At 42.2% G+C, this 27,739-nt stretch overlaps 1 protein-coding gene across 1 annotated transcript in view; it reads left to right on the forward strand.

Annotated features, from left to right (window-relative positions):
- The window catches only part of LOC117743862 (inositol polyphosphate-5-phosphatase A), a 132,500-nt gene that overhangs the window by 15,794 nt on the left and 88,967 nt on the right, over positions 1-27,739 (forward strand). Inside the window, exons 2-4 of the mRNA XM_034551764.1 lie at positions 18,805-18,846; positions 24,815-24,915; positions 25,515-25,602. Of these exons, the coding sequence (XP_034407655.1) occupies positions 18,805-18,846; positions 24,815-24,915; positions 25,515-25,602 (231 nt within the window). The remainder of the gene's footprint in view (positions 1-18,804; positions 18,847-24,814; positions 24,916-25,514; positions 25,603-27,739) is intronic.

Consider the following 27,739-nt stretch of genomic DNA (forward strand, 5'->3'; position numbering starts at 1 on the left):
TATAAATGCCCCAGAAGTAGTATATCACGTATAGGTTATTTAAAGGCGTCCAATGGCCGTAAAACTGGACACAAAAGAGTACGAGCGTTTACAAGGTTTGGCATCTGGTTTTTGCTCCTGTCTTCTGTCCTGTAAAATAAGTTTACTAATATTGCCTGGCTGTGTCTTCATGTGCAACATCTTACTATCTTTTCTATGTAGAAATAAAGAGATATATTCATCTGTTTTACAGGCAGCGTGCTGTTGACCCCTCACAACCCTGGCCTAGTTGCGTCCTCTTCTTCTGTTGCACTCTGGATGTCTAGCTGTAGTAATCAGTCGACTGCAACAAGAGTATTTCAAGTCTTAAAACTTGTATCTCCAGCTACTTGGTCAAGCTTTTCCTGTCTGTGTAATGTAGGGAAATTAAACATGTGATGCACAAATCCATGGTCTACGATTAGGCTTTTATTACCTGAAAATAAGTGGGGTAAGCATTGGTGTAGTTGCTCAGGAATGCAAGAATCACTCAAACATTTGCGAGCCCGAGAAGTGCGCTTACTGGCCATATCTGTTGATTTTTGGAACCCTTCCCCCCGTTTTTTTAAATCTACTCCCAAGTTTGCTCCGAGCAAAAATGCTAAACCCCTTGTTTCTTCAAGCAGAAGTGTTATTTTCAGTTTAAATACGCCGATCAACTGTGTGACCGTCTCTGGATAAAGTGACGCGTAATTGGAGTTAAAGCTACTGTATGTTTGCATTCTCGGACTGAGTCTACATGTAGCACGTTGGCCAACAGTCTCGTCTGAGACACTTATTTTAATTTTTTTCACGGGAGATGCCCTTAAACGAAATAATCCACACAGCGCAATGTCATTTGTGTCTTCAATTAACCGTGCCTTCTTGTATCGTACTCATTACAATAATCACAGCTTGTACAGGCACAATGTAGTTTTGAGAATCATTGGGCGCTCAAAGAAATCCACTTTTAATTTATCAATGTTGAGGGCCCCACACTAACTTGACATGAAAGATTCTTGCATATTCACGTTGCCCCTGCTAAGAGAGCGAATCGACTGATTTCTGGTTTCTATTGAAATGAATCGATTCAGCAGGTGTAAGAGGTCCATTAGGATGAGGAGGAAAACAAGTGGATCAAATTAGAATCGTACTTGCCAAAAGAAGATCAGACACTGTGGCAGACATTCTTCTCCCCTGCCCCTCCAAAGTAGCTACACTCTTCAAAATAAGGGTTCTTCCTGAAATGCTGTAGTTCTACCAAGAACCCTTTTTTAAACAAGGGTTCTTTGTAAGACAAATGGTTCCATTAAGATTTCCTTAAAAGCCTTTTTGGAAGAGTTATTTTAAGGATGATTGAAAGCATGGATGTTAAAAGATCCTTCCATCCCACAACCCCCCCCAAAAAACTGGTTTGTGATCTACGATTGTGGGTTACGCTGCATTACATCAGCATTGGCCCCTTTGAAGGTTTCCTGGTAGACTCCCATTGGTGGGTTCTTGTTAGTAACCTTAGAAGGTAGAAAGGTTTTGGATAGAACCTTCAGGGAGGGTTCTGGGTGGAACCATTACACTATAGAAGGCTTCTCTGTAGAAGTTCTCATAGGGAGGGGTTCTAGGTGGTACCTTTCACAGATGATTTTAGGTATAACCTTTTTAAGTGGGGTTCTGGTTAGAACCTTCTGAAAGAGTTCCAGGTAACATCTTCTTAAAAGGTTCCACCAGAAAACCAAAAAGGGTTCTCATATGAAGAACCCTCCAGTTAGCATCTTTTAGTTTTTTTAACAGCTTTATGGTTGTTATTGTGAACTCAGTCAGACATTTTTATTCCTCACACTGTGGTGGGAGAGATGACACTTTACTGCAGAGAGTCAATGTGCGAAACAACCTAGAAAACTAAATATATTGACCCCATATCAGAAGTATATAGGCCGGCCTAGTGTGTGTTTGTGTGCGCTACGTCGCATCCATTTCACCACGCTGGGAAGTGGAGGTGACAAAATATGTTTCATCTTTCAGTGTGATTCAGTGGAGTTTCCTCACATCAGTTCGCCAAAACAGTTTAAGTTTTAGTCAGATACAGCATTGTGTGTGTTTGGCTGTGTGTGGCTGTGGCCAAAAAGTGTTTGTGAGCTTTGTATTAGTTTTGCATTTGGAACAGGGAGATTATATGGAACTTTTCTCTCAATTCCTGCATCTCTCATGATGACCAGTTTACACTCCTTAGTGTGTGTGTTAGGGCTGCGCAATTAATCGAATTTTAATCGCGATCACGATTTTGGCTGCCACGATTAAATGAGCATGATCGTCAGCGATATTGGCCTTTTAAAATGCTGCTCTGCCACACATCAAATCAAGCGCTTCCTCAACTAACAGTCAGCCAACCACAAGGGCGAGAACGAGATGGTGGGTGTCATGCATGTGCACCCTACAGCGGCAGCCTCAAAAAAAGTTCAACGAACTTGTTTAACCACCTAAAAAAATCACCACAAACCACAGTATGACGAATGTGTTAAGGCTAAAGCTAACGCTAGCGCACTGAATCTCCGTCCATGTGCAACGTCGTCAACCCAGAAAATCATAACCGCGATCCTGCATAGCGCGACAGCGTATCAGTCCACCTCCCAAAGACAAACTGTAACGGCTGCAATCGCATTTCATTTGGCCAAAGACACGTGTCCAATGAATACTGTGAGCAATGAAGGCTTCAGAAAAATGGTCAAGACACTCGACAAGAGATGCATGATCCCCTCGTGCCATTATTTCGCCAAACAGGCATCACCTGCACTGTATGAAAAACATCGGGGGAACTACAAAGGTGTCGAGTATTTTGCAACTACGACTGACCTATGGTCAAGCAGAACAATGGAGCCGTACATGTCGTACACTTTGGGTAAACATTTTATTCATATTTTGGGTAAACATTTTATTCATATTTTGATGCGAAGACGTGTATATTAGCCAGAATGTAACACAACAATGGAGGTGGAAGCAATGTTCTTGTTCATTTAAACGTTAAAGCGCAATGAAAAGATGCTGTTCTTAAAATTCATGAATAATCGTGATAAATAATCGCAATCTCAATATTGATCAAAATAATCGTGATTATAATTTCTGGCCATAATCGAGCAGCCCTAGTGTGTGTGTGTGTGTCTACGTGTCTACGTGACTCCCATGTTGTGATCGTGTTTGTACGAGTGCATGTTTTTTGCGCCATGTTCTGTATGTGTGAACATGATATGCTACAGATTATCTGTAATTAGTCATTCATACACATGAAGAGGATGATGATAACAATCAAAGTGTGTGTGTGCGTGCGCCCGTCCGTCCGTCCGTCTGTCCCAGTGTCCCATTCGGTCCTGTATTATTGTATGCATTCGTCCTGCTGGAAGGTCACCAGAGGTTGACAGGGGGATGTGATTGGACGCATCAGATGATGAATGGGAACAGACCACTCGGGTGGTTGCCTTTGTAAATAAACAATGAGGTGATCTGTGAGACCCGCCGCCCTCTAAAGCTCCTCAAATAAACTATTATGATGTAGAAAGTCACACAACTGATTTGCAACTACTTTCTCAAGGATCTTTGAGAGGAAGGGAAGGTTAAAGAGCGGTCTGTAGTTAGCCAACACCTCTGGCTCAAGAGTGGGCTTCTTCAGGAGAGGTTTAATTACAGCTACTTTTGAAGGAATGTGGTACTTGGCCTCTTAGCAAAGACACATTAATAATGTCCAACAGAGGTGCCAATTAAAGGCAAAACATCTTTAAGCAGCCTTGTTGGGATGCAGTCCAAGAGACAGGTAGACGGTTTAGAAGTGGAAACCGTTGAAGACAATTGGTCAAGGTTGATGGGAGAAAAGCCATCCAAATACACACCAGGGTATACAGCCGTTTCCACTCCACTTGAGGACGGATCGTCACTGGTTGAGAGCAAGAGATCATCAATCTTGCCTCTAATAGTTAGGATCTTTTCGTTGAAGACCTCATGATGTCATTACTACTGAGGTCTATAGGAATACACGGCTGTGTCAGCCTGGTTACAGTGCTAAAGAGAAACTGGGGTTGTTATGTTTCTCTATTACTGATGAGTAATAGGCTGCTCTGGCATTACGGAGTGCCTTCTTGTATGTTTTAAGACTACTACGCCAAACTAAGCGTGATTCTGTTCATTTTGTACACATGACATCTATTGTATCTGTCCATCCGGGGATAGGGATCCTCCTCTGTTGCTCTCCTGAAGGTTTCTTCCCTTTTTTCCCTGTGAAAGGTTATTTTTGGGGAGTTTTTCCTGTTTCGATGTGAGGTCCTGGGACAGGGATGTCGTAAGTGTACAGATTGTAAAGCCCTCTGAGGCAAATTTGTGATATTGGGCTATATAAAATGAACTGAATTTAATTTAATTGAATTCTTCCAAATTAGTGAAACGCCTTATGCCTTCAAGCTTTTGTGAAGTTTGCTTTAGTTTGCGGTTCTGTAGTGATTGTGTCTGCCCCCCGGACTTAAAGTGGAAGCTAGTTTCATAAAAGAGGAGCTTGATAACTGACTTCTCTGGCTCCCATCCTACTTTGTAGGACTTTTTAGGACTCTACCAGGGAGCAAACCTCCTTTGCCTCACCATCTTCTTCAGAGGGGCTATCGAGTCTAGTGTCATTCTCAGTGAGCCTGTAGCACAATCGACAAGATGATCAATCTGGGACGGGCTAAAGTTAGAACAGGAGTCCTCTGTTATATTGAGACATGGTATTGAATCAAATGCAGAAGGAATCGCTTCTTTAAATTTAGCTACAGCACTGTCAGTTAGACATCTGGTGTAAAGACATTTGACTAACTATGTAGACTCCGGTAGTATGAACTCAAAAGTTATTCGGTAATCATAGGCGGTCTTAACATAGAGGCATAGGTAGGCAGCTGCTTGGGGTCCCCTACCAGTGGTCGTAGTAGGGGGGCCCCCAACCAACCTCAAAAAAAAAGAAGCCCAAAACGCTTCAAAAGCATGGTCAATTGTATTAATATTCTTAAGAAATACGTTGAAGTAGTAGTTAAAATGTCCAGTTCATGGTTATCTGTCCCTACACCCCCTACTTTCACAATTAAATGGACTAGTCCGTAACGGTGCGCGGCGCAAAAGATAAACACACAGTGACAGGAGGACTGGAAGTTACACAGAGACGATTCAGAAGACAAGAATAAAAGCAAAAATTAAACTAAGTTATCCAAGCGGCTCAATTAAAAGAAAAAAAAAGAAAAGACGCCGATAAATATTTAGAAACGCTGCCAAAGATGACACACTTTTTACGGCTACTGGGGATACAGGCAGGAACGCCCACAGCGTTGAACACGCCACCGCAGCAGCAGCAGCAGCAGCTAACTAGCTAGCTGTGAAGTGGCGCTAGGTGAGGATAACAACGTTACCCAAGACGATGAAGAGGACCGCCCACCGTTACCGACAGTGTTATTGACGACGTTGACAACGATGATGTCGATGATGGGGCTTTGGTGAGTCAACTGCCTAGTTCTGCTAATAGCCCTAGCCCAGGGCTATTAGCAGAACTAGAGTAAGATTGGTATGAACATGATGAGAAAGAAAAAAACAAATGCATGAGGAGGAAGAGAGGGAGAAGAGAGTAAGGGACAGAAACAAAAGCAGATGGAACACTCAGCACTCTAACAGTCATAAAGAAGCAGAAAAAAACAGAAAAAGGAGGAGAGGAAGAGAAAGAAAGACAAGGGAGAGAGAGTAATAACAGGCATACAGAGGAAGAGAAACATGAGGGAGAGAAAGGAAGGGACAGACACAAAAGAGAGAACGTAATCATTTAACAATACAAAAAAATAATATTTCTTAATCCCAATGATGGACTGCTGTTGTTTTTTTGTTATCCTCTCAGTTCACGATATAAGAATGAAGCTAATTTTGTTCATAGACCATATTGTTAGTTGGTGACAATGTTTTTTATTATTACTATCATTATTATTTTACAGGTACAGCTCCTACATCTGCGCATCATGTTGGTGTGAAGACCTGTAAGAAAATGTCAAGAAGTAGGACTCTGTGTCAGAAGCGTGTGATGTGGAGAACAATCTCTCACTCACTCACTCACTCACACACACACAATAAACAGTGCTGGTTTTCCTGGCATTTTGGCAAAGGCAGGTGTTATCTGAAACTTTATTCTCTGTTTGGTTCCATCGTGACTATTAGTTTGTGTAGTGCTACACTTCTCTGCTTTCCATCTTCCTTTTGGAGTAAAGAAGTGTATGCAGGGTTTAAAGGGAAAGGTTTTTTTCTCCAACCTTTACTTCCCTGTAGATTAGCTTTACCTGCCTATCCAACCATTCAGTCGGTAAAATCTTTTTTCGTTCTCTTTTAAAGATCGGATGGGGGGGCCCCATACATACCTTTCGCCTTGGGCCCCCAATTTGCTAAATCCGTCACTGTCGGTAATGGTCTGACAGAAGAGGGTTCTGTGGAAAGACCTCCAAATGCTCAATGCCACATGCAAGAACAAGGTCGAGGGTGTGGCCAAAGCAGTGAGTGTGGGTTTCTGTACTCTGTGACAGCTAATCAAGTCCAACAATGAGATAAATGCATCAACATCCACATGAATATTAAAATCTCCTACAATAATAACCTTATCAGTTTAAAGGACTAAACTTGATAGAAATTCTGAAAATTCAGATAGAAATACTGTACCTGGTGGCCGGTACAGTATAACAAATAGAATTGGCTGTAATGTTTTCCAGGTTCAATTTGAGAGACTAAGAACAAGGCTTTCAAATGAGTTGTAGTCCAATTTAGTTTTAGGATAGGCTTGAGCCAAAGGTGGCTGCTACTCCACCTCCTCGGCCGGTGCCTCGAGGAATGTGAGTATTAATATAACTTGGAGTTGATTCATTTACGCTGACATATTCTTCATGACTCAGCCAGATTTTAGTAAGACAGAATAAATCAATGTGATTGTCTGATATTAAATAATTTACTAATACTGCTTTAGATGACAGAGATCGAATATTTAAGAGTCCACATTTAATTCTTCTGTTTTGTTGCACTGTTGAAATTGTGTTGTTAACCTTCATGAGGTTATTTTGTATGACTCCTCTTCTGGTTACTTTTGATTTAATTAATTTAAATGGCTGTGGGACAGACACAGTCTCTATATAGTTTTGGTGGGTAACTGCTCGAATAGAAGTGCAGAGAAGGGTGTAATACTACAACTCTGCTTCTGCTTCCTGATCTGGGTTGTCATGGATTAAGTCTCTTAATCAACTTGGTCATATTTGCGGAAATTAGACGAGCTCCATCCAATGTGGGATGGATGAATGCCATCTCCTCATCAGATCAGGTTTTCCCCAGAAGGTCTTCCAATTATCTACGAAGCCCACATTGTTTGCAGGGCACCACCTGTCATTATTGATCAAATTGGGGAGAGGGCCAGAGAAAATTACAGAGTCCGACATTGTCTTTGCGTATGTACATATCGATTCCACATTCATTTTAGTGACTGCCGAGTGGTGTTGTCGGGTGTCATTACTGCCGGCGTGCATTACAATCTTACTGTATTTACGTTTATCTTTAGCCAGTAGTTTTAAACAAGATTCAACGCCAAGCCTATCACGTGCCCAGCACATGTCGCCCGACCCGGGCTTTGACCAACGAGGGCTGCTGTGGTGTTCCTGAGGCGCGACTCGCCCTCTCTGGGTCCTTGTTTTGAGGTCTGTGGCCTGCTTGGGCACCATGTTGTGGAAACCCAGAATGTTTTATTTTGGAAGTCCATTTTTTCTGGCACTTGTCAAAGGACAATGAGGGGAAACATGACATGGGAGGACTACTTGGGTGATATATTCTTGTTTTGGACAGCGAAAGTCTGGTTTGGTCTTGCCTAATGTGATCTGATGGATTTAACCTATTTTTATGTGACACGGATCCCCACAGCAATCACTCTGCTCTACATAGAACACCATGACACAGAAAAAGAATAGTTGCGGGACTCCTGAGACATTTTAATCAGGTCCTGTTGGAAATGGAAACTTGAACGCTCTTTCCATACTCTATCTATCTATCTATCTATATCTCTATCGCTCACACTCTGTCTTCCTCCCCTCTTTCCATACTCTATCTCTCTCTCTCTCTCTCTCTCTGTCTCAAGCACTGCCACAGCAGGAAGAACCCAATTATAGAGATATCTGGCCCATGCTGAAAATGTGATCGCCTGTGAAATGTCTTCGGCGTCACACAGACAATGTTTGTCCCGCCCCAGTGCAAACAGGATGCAGTGTGCAGGAGAGCGGTGCGAGATAAGGAGGGAAAACAGCCCTCCCCCCGAAACAAAAAGAAAATTGACAGAGGAGGGGAAAGAAAAAAAAAAAAAACAGCAGGGAGACTGGTGAGTTAATCAGATGACTCAAAGAGAGACAGAAGTGCAGTAATACAGTTACAGTATCACTTGTGTGGTTCTTGTTCTTGAAGGAAACACTTGTATTACAGACCTCCTCCTCCTCTCAACTGTTTGCTGTTGCATCCTTGATAGATGGTAGTTCAAAATGACATCAAAATTCAACGACTGATTTGCATGATAGATACTTCAGCAGAATACAATAAAGGCCCAGGTATGGGGCGGTGGCGAATCGTACGTCTTCTACATGTTTCATTTGAGAATTTTGCACCAAATGTACTGTTTGAACCAGATCCTGTAAAATACGTTAAATTCTGGGCAGCCACGATTGGCTCTCCTGATACCAACAGTCACGTGACAAATATTCCGTCAAACTTTGACTGAACTGCAGGCCGCTGAGCACAGTGCATTGAGGACAGGAGAAGGTGTCAACATTGTAATTCAGTCTATATAGCATGCCTCCATTGTTTGGTTATAGTTGAAAAAATGTATGATATATAGTTTCCATTGTTTACCAGTTTTTGTAAAATACATTATCAAAGAAATTCAACTTGTGTTTTTCTTTTTTCATGATTTTTTCATTCTGCACAAAAGACATGTTTGGGTTTTCCATACCTCTAGCAATGATTGTGCTGTTCCCATATAAATGCAGTGAAAAATGACGAGGCCAAAAAACAAAGTCCCGTTAATGCGGTGAGGTTTCTATAAACCCCGCGTGTGTTGACTCCAAAGACTTTTAATTATCTTGTTTGATTAAGATCGTATTCGCAGGAGGCTGTTTGAACTCGCCTGCGCTGACTAATCACACCTGTCAGGTTTACCACTGAGTTATGGACGTCCACCTCGTTCACATGCGGCACCTCATGCCTCCAGGCTCACCTCAGACTGTACGTAAAGAGGGGCATTGTGGATTTTGCTTAGGATGGGGGGGTGCTCATGATTGACATATTCAGCCAATAGCAACAGTAAATTGCAAGGCAGTCAGTTATTTATACAACTAAAATAAAGGCTTTTATTTAGTTGTGTTTTGCTGTTGCTGTGACATTGGTCTTTTGTTGTTGTTGCCAGCTCTCAAGATTAACATCAAAAGTCTCCCCTTTGTTGGTTTTGTTCCATTGCTGCAAGTAATAGACCCCGACACAAGATACAAACTCCAGAATCGATATCAGAATAAATTTTTAGGCTTTTAAACCTTGCACGCACACAAAAAAATCTCCCTTTTCATTACCCATTTCTTTACCGATGCCTCCAGAGGTGGGAGGCAATCCTGGGTGACTTTTCAAAACCTGTAAGTGCATCAGGTTATTTATGTGGAGTCGGCGACAACCTAATTATCTCCTTTCCGTACGTTGCTACGCTCTGCACACTCTTCTAGGTATGTCCTTCTTTGCTGATTGAATCCTGCTTTGTTTTAAATGTGCAAGCAGAACCAGTTTGATTGTGTCCCTCAGGATGTCCTCGGGCCATTTGAGCACTGTTGGAGTTTCGGTTGACAAATGATTGAGCAGTGGTGATGTTTTTAACATGGGGTAATTCTCAAATATATATATATATATATATATATATATATATATATATATATATATATATATATATATATATATATATATATATATATATATATATATATTGCAACGGATACCTAGGGAAATGACCTTAGGACACTTAGTAGTTAAAAGGGACAACATGATTGACATGTTTAGCCATATCATGTATCTTTTCTGCTTGAGAGAGAGAGAATGAATCCTCCCAGTTTTTCTCCGTGTTTTTCTCTGCGACTTTAGATATTCTACTCCTTATAGGAGCCACATGGAACACCGCTTGATCCTGCAGCGTCTGGTGCTTGTACAAAATTGAGTGTTTTTATTTCCACTGGACTCTTTTTAAGGAGAGGGTGGAGACAGGTGGCCCAGACAGTCGATTTGACCTTTCGTCCCGGCAATTAGAGTATACTAGAATTTGAAAATTGATCTGCCGTTGGTTTTATTTAAAAAATGTATTGGTGGAACTTGGAAGAGTATATAGGAACTAATTTGGTCAGGATCGATTTATCCTTTTGTGTGAAGGACGATGTGTGTAAAGTATGGAAAGCTTTTTGGAAATGATTCAAATACCGGTAGTGTCATTCTCTCTGCTGTCGTTCCCATTGGGATAATGTTTTTGTAGGCCAACCAGGAAGTTGGCATCCCTTTAACATTACCATTTTTGACACGTAATGGCTTCAAAATGACATACAAAAAGTATTTCGATATCGTAATTTATATCGTAGACTAAAAGGTTAAAATCTCTTCAGCAACCACAAACCTTATTTCAGCAATCTAACCCATTTAAAAAGACCCAGACCAGCTAGCCTTGGGCGAGGCACCGATTGGAAAAAGTGTTCATTATGAAAAGCTCCTTATCGCCGTTCTTACATGTACAACAGTCAGTCCATAAAAGGAAAATGTATTGAGTCAGGCAAATGATTGTTTCCACCACGTCGGGACGTAGTAGCCGCATAGTACCAGTCTGCCAGTTGTATCTTGACCACGTTCACTGAGTCGAACAGTAGAAGTTCAGTACCCAGCCTTCAGCTCTCTAATCGCACAACCGGTGACCTCTGAACTACCAGTCACTCCCTTCCTCTCGCACGGTCGTGGTTTTACAGTATTTCCCTGTTATTCTGTAGCACATCTTTTACACACACACACACAAACACACACACACACACACACACACACACACACAAACTCAAAACCTTTCACACAAGGCTTTTAGCACGTTTTCTTTTTGATTCTCAAGCCCCTAGAGGAGGGATAAGGGATCCTCATGTTGTAGCGCAGCACTGCGAATGCATTATCACACAATACTGGCGGGTGCTATACGATGAGGAAACAGCGGTGCATGCCTTTTTAAAAAAAATTTATTGCAGTTTTATCTTTGGAACAAAGCTCATGGTTCATATTTGTCAGACTGTGCCACGTCGCTTTTAAAGGAACATAGCATAATCCTTTTTTGCCACATACAGTGTAGGTGGTTTATGACATTAATTTAAGCCCAGTTAAATCCAAACTGGGTTGGATCAGTGAACACTTGTCTATGTCTATGTTCAAGATTACCATCCATGACTTCTCACCAGAGACCTGTTGCGGTGCAGTAGCTTCCCTGCATCGTGCTGCAGGGAGATCTGTGCGGTCTGTGTTGAGTAACACACGGCAGTGGTGTGAGTGGGAGAGCTCGCACTGCTCAGATTGTGGCAGAGCTCTCCACAGTTGCTGGGCTGCCTTTGGACTTTCCAAGATCATTAATAATGTCCTTGAGTTTTTCCTTTTTAGATTGCAAACTGTGAACAGAACGGCTGGACATACCTTGGTGCTTTAGTCTGCTTTGCGCCGCTGAAGCACAACCTTTTTTAAAATACTACGCCATGCCCAACGACACACTCCATCTAGACAGTGTATGTGTGTCTGCGCTCTGTGTGTGCCGCAGTCTCATGCAGCGAGGGAAAGGCTGCGGTCGCTCAGGGTGCTGTCATTTCCTGTTTGAGGCTGTTTGCAGTGTTGATTCACACTGAAAAGGGGGGGGGGGGGGGTGTTAATATTATTTGTCTGTCGGACTCTGGATTAGGCCGGAGTGTCGGACCCTGCTGCAGTAAATTGAAAATATATATATATATATATTTTTATCTGTGGCTGCTCAGAGGAGGATTCCAAGCCTTCCTGCTGGTGTAAGCCATCATGGATGCATTCCCTCATTTGGCACGGCAGATGAGGTGGATATGATTTGAGAGGGGTAATAAAAGGATACATTTTCTTCTTGTTGCGCCTGGCTCATAGTTTTCCTGCTCAAATCGGATGTGACTCTTTGATTGCGTGCTCAAAAAGGGTGATTTGGTCCACTGAAAGTCACAAGGCGTTCTAGATAATAGAACGAGTTAAGACGGGCTGCTTCAAAACAAACTGTAAGACTAAGCTGAACGGGCAGAGCGTTCAATAATACAGTATTTTTTTATACAAACAGTAGACTACACTTTTAATCTAAATGCAATTTTCATTAGATTGTACACAACCATGCTTGTGTAGTTTTTTTTTCTCTTCTCGTTGCTTTGTGTTGAATATTGGCACAGATCTTTCAGCTTTCAGCTACTTCCATTCATAAATACTCTTCGTCCGCCCACATCATTCAAACCAGCGTGTCATTGCACAGGAGCAATGTTATAAATACATAGAAGATTTGTAAAAAAGAAAATGTTTAGGTGGTGAAAAAAAACGGTATTGCATACAATCATTATTATCTGTCAGAACTAAACCCATATATTCAAATGCCATATTACATTCAGGGTTTCAAGGCTCGCGACAAATTATTTCAACCTGCTTTAAACTGTCAAAATGTCTAAACGTTATTCTTTTAATTTGATTTAATGTAGTTTTGTTTGCATATAAGCTATCAAATAAATGATTGTATCTTTTAATTAAATATTTAGCATTCGTAAATGTAATGATGTATTTGCCTTACAAATAGAATGCATTATTATTATTATTATTATTATTATTATTTATAGAGCTAGTGTTAGGAAGTTAAACGGGTCATAATTCTCCCTCAATTTTTATTTGTGGTAAAAGCATCTCTTTCAAACAACCTTATTTATTCAAGTTTCTTGCCAAGATTACATTTGAATGCATTATGATAACTTTATTTAAAAAATCTTTTGCTCAATACAAATTCTTTTGAACAGAGCTTGATGTAAATGTAACTCAAATGTAACCTCCGTTAACGTTAGCTGTTAACTCCGTTATTTAGCCCAGCGGGACTGTGCTGCCCACCGGCTGCTGCTAACGGCTAATGGCTTAATGCTAACTAGCTCCCGCCTGCCGATTTCAATGTGGATTTGTTGCTCAATTCAGTAAGCCTTTTCCCACCAACTCCGGAGCACGGGTTTAAACCAGATCCAGAAACTTGGACACAAGTGCAGAGAAAGCTGCTCCATTTCCACGACGTGTCTGATTTGCTCTAGATTAAGGTCCGTTTGTGTTTGTGTGTCAGAGAAAGAGATGGAAAGAGACGACCGTATCAGAGCCATGCTGTACTCGACCTCGGTTTATATGTTGTACCTCCAATGCAGCTTTTATTTCTGTGATAGACCTGTGTGTAACTGCTATTAGTGCCAGGTGTAACCAAGCAACCGTTTCTTTTTTAAGACTCCTCTTCTCCCCTCCCTTCTCCCTGCAGTGTTTTTCTTGCCTCATGCCGGTCTGCTCTCTGAGACGGGAGGACGGACAAACCCGGAGATCGGCAAACCTAATGAAAATATTGTAGTTGAAATTTAGTCCAAGAGGCGTGAGGAGATGGCGGAAGCCCATGTGGTGGCCATGTGTTCCCAGCAGATCGCCACAGGGGTGTTCAACAAGACGGCCCGTGACGCAATTTCCCAACCATCCTCTGTTTTAAACGGTCAATACCGAGATGCTTTGAGGAATGCCACCACACTGTTTGCCAAAGAAAACCTCACTGAGGTCGTGACCTCTGTGGCAGCCCGAAGGTCGTGACCTCGGCTCAACTCTTGACGCTCGATGCTACCGTTTTGAAGCCAGCAGGGCCACACGCACACATTATGATGCTGAATTGCAAAGCTGTGCACTTTGCGGGAAATTGTCAGCGTTTAGAGTGCAGACTACTTTAGCGCTTCACTTCCTGAGAGGCACTTTGTGGTTTGGGTTAGAGTCCTGTCACTCAAATCAAACCCACAATAACATTCTCACCATCTTTTTTTCTCCTATTTGTGAATCTTATGTTATTGAAGTTATAACCTCTACACACAATAAGTACATCTCAAGGTGACTATTTATGCTTCAGAAAGAAAGAAAAAAAGAAACTTTCACAACTAGATCTATCACTTCCATTGCAGCAGTGGCGGGCCGTGCCTTCTGTGCCATCTACTAGAGCTGAACACCCTAATCACCTCATTATGACTTGTAAGATCGGGGCGGGGTCAAAGTGCACACATCCGGTCAGGGACCGGAAGTTCCCCGTCAGAATAAAACCTACTATCCTGCCTTCAGAATAAAAGCAACATATCAGGTTTCAATCGGCATCCATTTGAACTATTGTCTAAACAATAAAACATTAATTCTCATGCATCATACAGTTAATCATTACATTTGTTATTAACAAACAGAATAATAAAACAGTGATCCTCTATTGTGTTTCATAATACATTCCTCCAGAATATTCCTCATAATATCCCAAATTAATTATCATAACTTTCTTTATGTATTAATTTAAAACATAACCTCTTTTATTTACATGTGCAAGTATATATAAAATCCACTACAACTCAACAGACGCTACAGGTATATAACATATTTGACAAGTGAAATAAAACATGAAGCGCAACACCTACAAATACACTAACTGCAGAGTGCAGATCCATAAATACGCGCATGACAGGATGCTGCGTCATTAACGGACAATGCATAGTCACATCAACGTAATTAACACAAGGACAAGAACAAATTCTTAAAAGAACCAGTCACATTTATACATAACAAAATATGACGAAAAAAAATCAACAAAACGGGGGGACTAAAACACTGTACACTGAAAATAACGAGGCATTCAAATATTATTAACATCAGAAGTAACGATATTAATTAACTATATAATAAAAACAACACCATAGACACATTAACGCTAGTGCAGATGTAAAAAAAAAAAAAAAAAAAGCAGTGAACTCACCAGATGCTCACTTACAAACAAAGTCCATTCTCCTCTCTTTGCGAAGAAAGAGTTCGATGACACGGTTGTAAAGTGTGTCGGTGCGCCGGAGCTCCACCAGCAGGTCCCTTTCAATGGCCATGGATGCCCGTGGGGACAGCAGAGCCTCCCCAGTTGTGTCCCCAAGTTTTGATGCGTTTTAAGACTGAGAATGTCCGCTCCACAGTGGCAGTAAACACCAAGACGCAAATAAAAGGCATTCCCAGCAAAACAGTTTGCAACTCTTCTCCGATGCTGTCATCCAGGAATATCGTTGGTAGTTGGCGACTGAAAGTGATGCATAAATGTTTTTTCTTGCTGGGTCAAGGCTGTTAGCTATGGGGTAGGGCGGCCATATGCTACGATTTTGTGCTTTTCCTCAAACGTCCTCCTTGAGAATAGCGTTGCAGGTAAATCTGCCACCAAGTCCAGTTCTAGTACTCCTTCAGCCATAGATGAAATAACTAAAATATTATAAATTCAATTACTTCTCGAAACAACAGTTTCAATAACATGAACCGTGCTATAGTTTCCTGTTAGACAACGAGTCACGGTAGCCGATTGACCAATCACAGCGCATGTTAATGGTCACGCTAATAGGGAAAAATAATTATTACATGTAGTGTATTTTTTGAAATACAATTACATTATAAAATAGATAACTTTTAATTATACAAATAAAAAGAATTTAAAAAAAATTAATAAAATGGCTATAACAGACCGCCACTGCATTGCAGTATACGTGTCATATGTTGCTGTCGCATAACCTTGACACGTAAAAGTACCTGCATTGCTTGACCATTTAAGGTTTAAGTGAGAATATCTCCCTTTCTTTGGGATTTGAATAAATGCAACCAGAAGATGGATATCGGTTCGTCCACTTTGGTCTTTCCCATGGTCATTCACATTGCGCTCCGGCTACAGTGCTTTGCATTGTATTTGTTAAATTCAAAGATTGGTTGTTTGCAACCGTCCTCTCGTCACAAGACAGCGTTGGGATGTTGTCCTCGATTTAAAAGAAGATTGGAATGTTGTTGTGTTTTCGGAGGGAACGTAATTTAAATACACAACCTACTGGACGGCGGGGGCAAGTTTCATCATCCTGCCATTCCGTTTAGTTGATGCTTCGTGGCTCCACTTTTATTTTTAAGGGTTTGCATTTAAAATGGATTTCCACAAAAGAAAAACAAGCTAAGCGAAGTCTTTTAGTTCCCCACACTGTCTCAAATGTAGGCCACGGACTGATGAAAACCGAGGCTTGGGCAAAGAAGAGGGAGGAGGTGGAGAGAACCGAGTGAGTGAAAGTGCCAGAGGAGGAGGAAGAGGAGAGGCCGGGGAGTGTTTGGGTTTATTTTTTACCTTTTTGCTAGTAACTGCCCTTTTCTAATTAAACTGCAAATTAACTTTCCACAGCTACAGATATAGACATTGCTCGGACTCTCTTCCCTTTCTGCTATTAGACTGTCTCTCCAAGGGGGGTGTGGGTTGGGGGGGCGGGTTACAGGCAGGCAGGCCTCAGCGGGCCCGCCAATCCCCCTCTGAGCCACCCTGGCAAGGCCAACATCTGTTCATCAGAGATGCGGGGGTCAACCTAAATCCGTGTGCTCCAGAAAGCTTTGGCCGAATTTCTACAGGAACTCTGCTGTTCTCTTTCAGCTTGCTGCTCCACGTGGGGTTGATCTAGGACATGTGTTCCCCAGATGGGAGACTCAAAAGACTAGTTTGTAAGAGCTGTCAGCACTGTGTTTTAATTGCCTCATTTCCGTGGTCACCCCTCCAAGTCAAGTCGGTGTCGGCTGCAAGAGTCCACTTTGATTCTTAAGAGATTCAATTCATCGCACCCCGTGGTCTTGTGTGATACACAGGAAACCTTTGAAAATCAGAGCACAGCTAACGGCGCTCCTGGGAGAAACGACCAGTGGAAAAAAGCAAAAAATATCTGCGCGATTTGTCTAGGGGCTATGATTTTACTGGATGGCACTGTTACTGGGATCCAAGAGACATTCACAGAAATCTATTTGGGGGCACTGTTTGCCACAAACGGCACCAGTGCGACCTGTCAATGTAAATTTATGACGCGTGTGACCATTTACCGGAGTACTGGGATGATCGGGTGGCAACTCCCTATCTGAACCTTTCTGTTCCTCTGTCTGCCGGTCTCCGTCTTGCTCTCATTTTCTCTTCCTCCATCCATCCATCCATGTGACTAATGACAAGGTCCAGTGCTCATGTCCTTATATAGACCTGTGCTCCGTCTGATCTGGCTGAGGCTGGGACCACGACGCACGCTCACACACACAGACACACACACACACACAGACACACACACACACACACACACAGACACACAGACACACACAGACACACACACACACACACACACACACACACACACACACACACACTTGGTAAATCTTGAGACATGTAGGGGCCCCTGCAAATTTATATTGGGTATAAGATCTTTATGGAGATTAAAAAGAAACACGTTTATTTGCAACTGACCTCGGTGACCTGAGGGACGAAACCCGTAAAATACACGGTTTTGCCTAAACTTACTTTTGTCAGGTAGAATCCTAGCGTAGCAACAGCCCGTCCTGGAGCTCGTCGTGGTTAAACGTTATCATTGCGATACTCCTTTTGGAGCAAACGTTAGCACATCATTAACTAGCAGGACCATTTCTATGCTACCCTAGCTACTGAAGGTACACTGAATGTAAACACGTGCTGCTTTTGCTTTTTTTAAAGATTGTAACAATGACTACAGACCTAGTCGGCTTTACAGGAACAGTGTTCCTTAATTATGTCTTCTGTCTCAATCACCAGGTGATCACTTTTACACTGTACTATAGGATTTAGCTTCTATTTTTTTTAATGTATTACAGTGTAGCAATGAAAGAGCCACCTCGCCTCTGTGCAGCCCTAGCTGTTCCTCTGGCTCTGTAAAGGTAAATTCCAGATTGATGTAAGCTGGAAACTTCAAGGACAAGTAGTTAAACCTGTTCATCTTCAAGTAAATCATGTGTGCAAGTGCAATGTCAGAGTGAAAGTTAGCGATATGAAGGTATTGTTTGTTAAACAACTTTTAGAAACGGTTATCATGGTGATGATGTATTCACTTTTCTATTTAAGGATACAGCACCTATTTCTGTATTACATTGGGGCTTTGTTACAGATACCCACACATCCCTTGTGCATTCTTATTATAGACTAGTTTTGTTAGGACAAACTTTCCAGCACACGCACACAGAGCAGTTCATCAGACCTAGTTATCGACATAGGGAGATCTCTCCTTAAATGGTAGAATGCCCAGGGGCCCTGTCTCCCTTTCCACTGCACAAATGAAATAGTGTCCAGGTCTAAGGGCTTGCCTTTTAAAGTGGAGGAGGGAGAGTGAGGGAATGAAGGAAACAGGCAGAGCAAAAGAAGGCAAGGGAAAGATGGAAGGCTCATTGATGCCGTTAGAACTTGATTTGTGACTTCGAGAGACAAATGCTGTAATTCGAGTAACTTCCTGTCACAACAACATGTGGTTGTTCATATATTAGATATATTTGAAAGTGTGTGTGTGTGTGTATATATATTCCAGAGAAATCTTTTATCTTTTGTTTGAGTTGAGATGTAAACAATGCCAGCAAAATACATAATACTATGTTACTAAAATTTCGCCTTTCTTCTCATTCCAGCCTGAAAATCTACAGAAGATATGGCTGAGGGAGTTTTACCAGGTAAGAGATGCAGCAGCCCCGAAACATGTAATGATCTCAGTCCAACAAGATACATATTGGGATCTGTTTCATGATACTCCACGCAGCCAGTCCACAGCTGCTGAAATGGGAATCTCCTACTTAAAATGATGTCAACAATGAAAAGCAGCGAAATCGTTGTCAAAAAGAAGCTGCAGATGATTGGGTGCATTTTTGGGGCCATGCTCAAAAACTCACCAAATTTGGCACACTTGTCAGGCTTGGTAAAAAAATAGCCATCTGATATAGGCGTCAAATTTGTGTTTAAAGACATGGCTCTCTAGCGCCCCCTAGAATTTGGACCGCCGACGCCCCTCACCCAGAATGTCTGTCTGATTAACTTACATTTTTTACACACGTCCATGCTCTACAACATTTTTTATTGAATTATTATTGGAGCTATATCATCTAAAGCTATCAAAAGCTTGTTGATATCTCATTGTGTTTAGAAGATATAGACCAATAAACCTCTTAGGTCTTGTTTTTCAATGCTCATAACTTCAAAACTATTTGGTCCAATCTCTCTAAATATGCACCATATATACACATTGCATCCTGTAACATGCATTCTGTAAATCTCAAGCAATTTAAACACTTGGGGGCGCTACAGTAATTCGGCCAATTTGGGCTTTTTGTCATTTTTCGCCGTTTTCAGCATTCGTACTATTACAAACTCCTCCCACAGAATTTATCCGATCGACTTCAATTCTGTTTAAGGATGATCTGAAGACGTTAAAGATGAAAAGTTATCAAATTGGCAAGTTTCTGCTGAACGACCGTGACGTGGACCCCGATACACACCTATTTTGTGCGGTTCTCTATGTTATTGTAACTCCAATGTACATCATCCAATCCGCCCAAAGATTCCCATCCATAATGCCGGTCCAGGCCTGAGCACATTTACATGAAGAAATGTTTGAGTTTGTCATAGCGCCACCTACTGGCGAAAGGAAATCAGCGTTAAGTGATCAACGGCATCGGATTTACAAGATGTGGTCTACACTTCACATAGCATGATGCATGTGTACGTTCACATTGTTATAGCTCCGCCTACTTGCAAAAGGAAATGTTTTATACTATGATGTATTCCTCTTAGTTTCGTGGCTTGGGATGCTCAAAAACTCATGCAACTTTCTACATGTGTTAAAGGTAATAATTAACATGGGTTTTTGGCATGGGTGTTAGAAATCGCCTGAATAGCGCCCCCTACACATTGTACATGTTCCCTCATTAAACAGGCTCTTGTAACTCCACTGGACTTGAACTGCCTCAAACTTGTCATGCTTGATAAAAGTCATGGCCAGAGGATATCAACAAGCCTATTTTAACTCAGTCAAAGCGCCACCCACTGGCGAAAGGAAATTAGCGTTACGTGCCAAACGGCATTGGCTTTACATGACATTTACATAACGTGGTCTACACTTCATGGAGAGAAACATGTCGACTCTGTCGTCTAGCCCCACAACGTGGATACAGGAACCGGTGAAGTATTTGCAAAGTGTAATTTCCTGCGTCACACACTCCACGAGGGTAAAAAAACGTCTGACTGGCGGGCCGACGTTGTCGGCTGAGCGGGCCGGCGCCCCCGACAGGCGCAAAAGAATGAGGACCCGTTCATCGCTGTTTGCAGCTTTAATTATTTAAAAGATATTGCTTCCAGCCTTATCTGGTCCCTGTTGGGGAAATGCTACACTATTGTTTCTCAAAGGGCCAGAGCTAGCTGGTTAGCATGCTCATTTCAGCCTGTGAAGCCAGTGCAGAAGTCTCTCCTGACCAGCAGGGGGCAACTCCTCTGGTTGCAAAAAAAAGTTAGATATTATGGAAGTCTGAAAAAATTATCCTAAAAAGCCTGAATTTAAAAGTGTCCTTGAATAACTAAATATGACCCAGACATTGATTTTCCAGTGACACTACACCCACCTGAGTTTATTTGGGGTGGGGGGACCAGTATGTAAACCATGTAAATTAAACGACACTTCAAACACTGGAGAAAAACACACTAGTTCACTAGTTGTGAATATTCCAGACTCACCCTGAACACACACAAACACACACACACACACACACACACACACACACACACACACACACACACATGTAATTACGCTTCCTCGTAATTACGTCGGTCACTGGCGAGCACATGTCTGTTGCCAGCTGGTGTGTTTTGTTATAAGTGCTGAGGTTATTAGATATTGTAAGCATAGAGCATGTGTGTGTGTGTGGGGAGCATGTCGTGGTTACGGCTGTAGAGGAATTCTGTTTGCATTCTGCAGCAGGGTTGTGTGTGCATGTAGTGAGAAAGAGGTTTGCCCCTGTGTAAACCAGGCAAACCTATGGCCTCATGCCAGCTCCACGCCGCTGACGTCACGGAAAGAGGCTTCCTAAAGGTAATGACCAGTATTGATAAATCACAGCGACCACCAGTTTACCGGGTAAACTACTTCGTCGTCACCACCCTCCGTCCGCACAGTACACTCACTGTACACAGTACACAAGCTGTCTTTTATCAAGGTGCGACTGCAGGTTTTTTTCTTTTTCTAACAAGTCGTTGCCTGCACTTTTCCTACGCTCAGCTACGTCTGCAGATTTAGGGAATTCCTTGAGGAAATTATGTTTATACATTTTTTTTTTACGACACACCTTGATCACAGTTCATTGGCATGTTCGTAGCGGCTGCTGCAAAACCGACTCATGTAGCTCTCTGCCACAATGTAGGTCTACCCTGTTCCTGCTGCGGGCTGTTTGATATAGAAGGTTTATCGTTTTCCAGGGATCAACCTCTCGGTGTTTGCCCTGCGGCACACACACACACACACACACACACACACACACACACACACACACACACTCACACACACACACACACACACACACGCACGCGTGACACAACGTTTGTATGTGCGCTTATATCTGAGACGGCCAGTTACAGGAGAGAGAGCGCAGAAACTATCCAGCAGACTAAGTTACGGTTAAAGGTAGTTATTTTTGAATTTTGGGGGGGAAAAAACAAAGAATTGCTGAATCTTTGGGATGATTTCTCTGGATTTGGGTTTGACACTAAATTAAGTGAAAAAAGCAGAAACTATTAAAGGAGCAGTTCACCCCCAAAATAAATACATTCACATTATTTCCTTTCACTATGAACTATTTTATTTTAACCATACTTTCTGAGTGATTTCGGCTCATAATTTCTGGATATGGACAACTCTATTTAGTTTTCCAGCGATTTAGTTTTTGCCACTTTGATCGCCTCAAGCCCAGTGCCATAGCCCCGTTCTATTTTGAGAGAGGGCGGACATCTCCGAAACTATACCGAGTTGAATGCAGTGACTAAGGCTTTTTACAGCTTTGTTTCTGATTTCCGTACTGCTGCCGCTAGTAACTCCAATCAAATTCCCAGTCTCAGGATACCATTAGCAAACCATTAGCCTGCTCGCCACGTGAGCCATAGACCGGGTTGAACGGAAATCCGGCGCTGCTGCCGCCGCAGTACAAACACTACTTTGCATTGCACCCCACTCCATTTGAATAATCCCTCAAGCAATTTGCATTGGAAACTTCCCTGGACCGTCACAGGCCGGGAATTGTGTCAACTCCCCACATCCAGTCCCGTAATTTAATTTTAATTTTAATTAGTGCAGAGCTGAAGGTCGTCATTTTTTTTTGTTTATTGTGTAAAACCCCAATCTGCAGTTGGGTTATGTCTTCTGAACCCTCTGCTGTATTATTGGAACAGGATGACCTCCAGATTTTGTCTTTTTTTTTTTTTTTTAACCCACGGTTGGAAAGTAGAGTAAAGAATAGTCATCATACAAACTCTAATCTCTGCGATTATTTCCCACCTCTTGAGTAGGAACCATGAAACAGGACTTGGGCACTCAAGTTTTTTGCCCGGTTTTGCCAACTGTAAAAAAACACCCAGATTCTATATTCTCGGGCATTAATAAGACATGTCAATTATTAGCAGTGATTCATTCCACAGTGAGAAGGTTCTGTTAATGTGTGGTCTTTAGTTATGGAAGCATTAGGGTACTATATGCTTAATCAAATCTAGTTCTTTCTTTTCACTAATTGGTCTTCAGTGCCTCCACTTTAACTGATATCTTGTTCAGTTTAATCTGTCACTAATTTCATTCAGGAATAACTTTTTACTGAAACTTCCTGGTTCATTTATTACCTACACTTAGACTGACACTTCAACTCCTCAGCACTTCAATCCAACCGACGTCTAACTCACTGCTTCCACTTCAATTGGCACTTCAACTTAACCCGTCGCTTGGGCCTCGATACTTCAAAAAACATCTTCATCTTTCAGCTCTTCCATTTTCAATAGCCGATTCAACTCCTTGTAGTGTTTTTTCCCCAGCAGCACAGGCCGCCACACAAGAGCACATTTATAGTTTATTCAGTTTGAGGAATGATAGAGGGTTTGTTACGTTTCTTTTAACACATGACACATGCCTTGGCCGTCTCTGATGGACATTTAAAATGACAAACGCCACGATGAAGATCAGAACACAACATGATGGCACAGGACCAGGAGACGTTACTCCTTGGAATTTCAAATGTGGTTAAGAATCAGGTCATGGCGACAGAGAGAGGACATGCCTCTATCTCAAACGGCCTCTGACATCCTGGTGAGGTTGAGAAACGGTCCATTTTCAATAGCACACACCTCTCTTTTAGCACTGCCATGGCAACTGTCCCCGTCTGAGGTTTTTTTAGAGAGGTCACTACTGTTGTTGCCCATCGTAAAATCCTGCCTTTACGGACATGGTATTTAGTGTGTCAATGTTTCAGGACTCGAAAGTCAACAGAGTGACTTGTTAACAGCGGGTCCGTTTTAATTGTACCCCGGTGTCAGGCTAGCTCTTCGGCCGGAGTAAAGTCAGGTCACCAACGGATGCTGTTTGGACTCGCACTGATAGCACCGGTGGTTCTAGTAATGCAATTACCACCTGGATGCTGTCTGTTTGCCAACTAGGCCCTGCATTTACAGCCTGGAAAGATAAATAGAATGCAGTCGATAAAAGCATCTGCACGCACGCACGCACGCACGCACACACACACACACACACACACACACACACACACACACACACACACACACACACACACACACACACACACACACACACACACACACACACACACACACACACACGCGTCCTTCTCGAGCCTGGCATTAGTAGCAGGCACCTTGAGAGTGTGATCTTTTTCCCATTGTGAGTTGATGGGTCTACTAATCTCTCCCAAGTTTGAGCCGCTCTGGGTCGCCGGGCTAAGTGACAAGCCATAGGTTGATAGAAAATCCATAGTGTTATTGCCATACATTAATTTTTATTTGATAGGGCCTCGCAGTGAGCGCAGCACAGCGGTGGAGGTGCTGACTGAGTAAGCCGGGGTGCACCCATTCAGGCCCGAGGACCATTTGTTGCTCATGCCCCCCCGCCCCCTTACAACCTCCTGTCCACTGTCCATGTGGGCCCGGCCTCCTGTGTGAGTGTTCTCGAGTGTGGTAAATCACTCTGCGCAGTATTGATTTTTCAATTAGTGGTCAGCCTGGTACACCTCTGCTCATGAACACCTTTGGGGGTGACACAAGGTCACGTGACTCATGCATTCTTCTTCTTCCTCCAGCCTGTGTTTGCACACATTCTAGTCACTGCGTCCTGACATATTCCTGCGGTGATGAAAGTAGTTGTTGGTATAGTGAGCACGCACTCTGTCTCTGGCGGATGGAGGAAGGGGGCCGACTTGTGGAAAAAGCTTACTAAGTGCCTTATGCCTACATTAGCGAGGCACTTTGTCTTGAGTTGTCGAGGCCCAGAGGCCACACTCATTCAGGTCTTGTTTGTGATGAGCCCACGGGCTTGCCCTAGGGTTGTTTTCAGCTCTTTACCTCCATTTTCACCTGTGTGTCCCCCTCTCTCCACCTCTTCCCTTACAGACGGTACAGTCACACAAGCCACACTTCTTGGCGGTGCACTGTCAGGAGGTGGGTGGGAAGAACTACGAGGCATCCATGTCACATGTGGACAGTTTTGTCAAGTAAGTGTTGTGCTCGTGGTGGGCCTAACTAGTGGTTGTAATGGTAAGTAGATGAGAAACATGCATAGGTGGTTTAAAAAACGGCGGACTACTCCCTCCACTGGCCACATCACAGCGCTTTTTCATCACAGCGCTTTTTCAGGTCAATTTGGGGGGTATTTTGCTTCTATAACATGTCTTCTCTCAGACTAGTAGAAAGAAAACCCTTATCTTATTTGCTTATTTGAGACCAACATTCCCCAGAAGTTAGCCTGTGATAATGCCTGGTTTCCATATTTATACATACCATTTCAGAAAACGTGTAATGCAAGATTGGATCGTAGTAGTCAACTCTGGAATTTTCATGGTGATTTTCTGGTGAACTTTTGTACCTTATTCAACTGTGAATGTCTTTTAAAATGTAAGTAATTCTACAAAACACACCTTTTTAAGGCGTTTTCTCAAAATGTTTTATTTTCTCTGACTCTGAGCTAGAAATCTCCTCTTCAGTAGAATTTACATAAACCAAACTATCCACTTTTATTCCCATCTATATTCTGAAGGTTACCACAGGGGTCTTTGTTCATGGAGCCTAATTTATGTGTGTGTCTGTGTGTCAGAGAGCTGTTGTCCAGCGACGCCATGAGGGAGTACAGCAGAGCCCGCGTCTACCTTGATGAGAACTACAAATCCCAGGAGCATTTCACGGTAAGCGCTCTTTGACTCTCGGTGGTGGTGCGTTCACGTTCGAGGGGGGGGGGGGGGGAAGAGTGCACACACACCTCTGATAGATTATTAGTTTTAAATTAATAGTATTTCAAAGTGAATTTTAGCATATTTAAAAGCGAGGTGTAGACGAGCAGCTGTTGATGTAAAGAAAAACTATATATAATAAAGATTGTTCACAAGTGAGGCATTGAACCCCAGCTTCATGTACCTGCACTAATATTTCCCTCCATGTGTAGTAACAGCAGGTGACCACGACGTGGCAGCAGATACTTGTAAACCAGTTCAGATTGAAACTTGTTCAATGTTGTGGGACTGCTTTGCTCATTGATTGTCAGGACTTATTAGCAAATCATGGGTTCCCTTAGCTTTTAGCTTCAGTTTGAATACAGTGTGGCTAATTATCAAAATAATGGATAAACAGGCTAAACACACACTCGCCCACACAAGTCTTGGTCTTAGTCGACTAAAACTTCTTAAGTCGATCACTTGTTCTTTTTTTGTTATTACTTTTTTCATACTGAATGACTTAAATCCCAGGACAGCCATAAGAGGTGGTGTCGCACCTTCTTCTGATAGTCATATTATTATCCCATCACCTTCATATATATTTTTATAGATCTTGTGTTGAACTGACACATGGCTATGTAAGGAGTTCTACTTATTACAGGGCCTTAAATCTCTGTGATGGACGCCCCGGGCCCTTTTCATTCCTTCCCTTGTTCCACGGCTGGGTGCATGTTCTGTAATTGGCCACTTGGTGGTGCCAGACTCTCAGCTGAAGGCGGCGGTTCTTCGCCTCTGTGCTCTGTATCCGTCCAGGAATACAGAGGAAACGGGTTTAATGTCCGATGCTTAATTGACAGACTACATGTTTATTGTGCGATCGTCTTTGCTTTCCCAGGAGATTATGTGGTTTAAAAATTAATAAATAAATAAAAATAAAACTGATAACACACAAGGGGTCTAGATGAGGACGCCGCTACACTGCGCCTCAGCAAGCGCTCATAAATCACAGCGACCGCCGTGTCGTGCTTGCTCTTTTCAAAAGAATATTACAAACACTGGCCTTTTGGGGAAAAATAGAATCATCTGCCACTTCACATAAGTGCCGCTAATGTCCCGGCACAGCAAGCTGTTTATTTAATGGCATTTGTCTACAGATTAACCTTTTTAAAATAATTTTTTTTTTATAGTGCCGTTTGTCATTGGGATTGAGGCGGCCGCTTGTGCGCTTCTCTTCTGTGAAGCAGTCAGCGGGAACGTCTGATGTGATTTCTATGATGCTGATGCTGAAATCATCAACAGTAAATACGAATAAACTCGCCAGTGTTTCTCCCACAGTGCTTGCCATTTAGCTTTGGGTGACATCACACATATTTGTTTTTCCTCAATCTTTGATCTTCGACCCCCCCATTTTGGCCTCAATTTTGGAAATTGTTTACTATTTTCTGTCATTTTATGGACCAAACAATTTGGTGATGGTAATAATCATTAGTTGAAGCCCTATCTGGGCTTAAATCTTTTTTATTTATTTTTTTTGTTTTGTTTTCAACAAGTGATTATCATAAAAACAAATGCATTAAACACCTGAAACTACAAACAAACAAACAAACACACACAAAGATGGATTAACTTTTACTTTTATTCTAGTGTGAAAGATATAGAACGGGGAGATCGCAAAACAGTATTGAGTAAGAGAAAATAGAAAGAGAAATAGGAAAATAAATAGCATAATTATCACACTTTTGGAGTGGAACTGTGCTGAGATCTGCAGAAATGTTATTATTTAAGAAGTGGAGTTTGGTATCTTTTAATGGCATTGTGGTACATTTAAAATCTTGTTGAAATGGATACAACAAATCCCCTTCCAGCTTTGGAAGTTTCAGAACGAGCTGACATATTTATTTAACTAGAAAGGTGGCGTTGAAACTTTTGTGTCGTCTGTTAAGCAAAAACATTAAAACCGACCAGTGGAAACCTAATCTAAAAAGACGGTGTGGAGGCTGGATGGAGCTGTATTCTCGTCTCCTGACTGCGTCTTAATTTACCCAAATGAAACCCCATCAACGCCCCAATGTCAAAATGAACGCACACATGTAACACCCCGGCACTGAAT

Source organism: Cyclopterus lumpus, chromosome 15 (genome assembly GCF_009769545.1).
Source record: "Cyclopterus lumpus isolate fCycLum1 chromosome 15, fCycLum1.pri, whole genome shotgun sequence".
In the NCBI taxonomy this organism is placed as follows: Eukaryota; Metazoa; Chordata; class Actinopteri; order Perciformes; family Cyclopteridae; genus Cyclopterus; species Cyclopterus lumpus.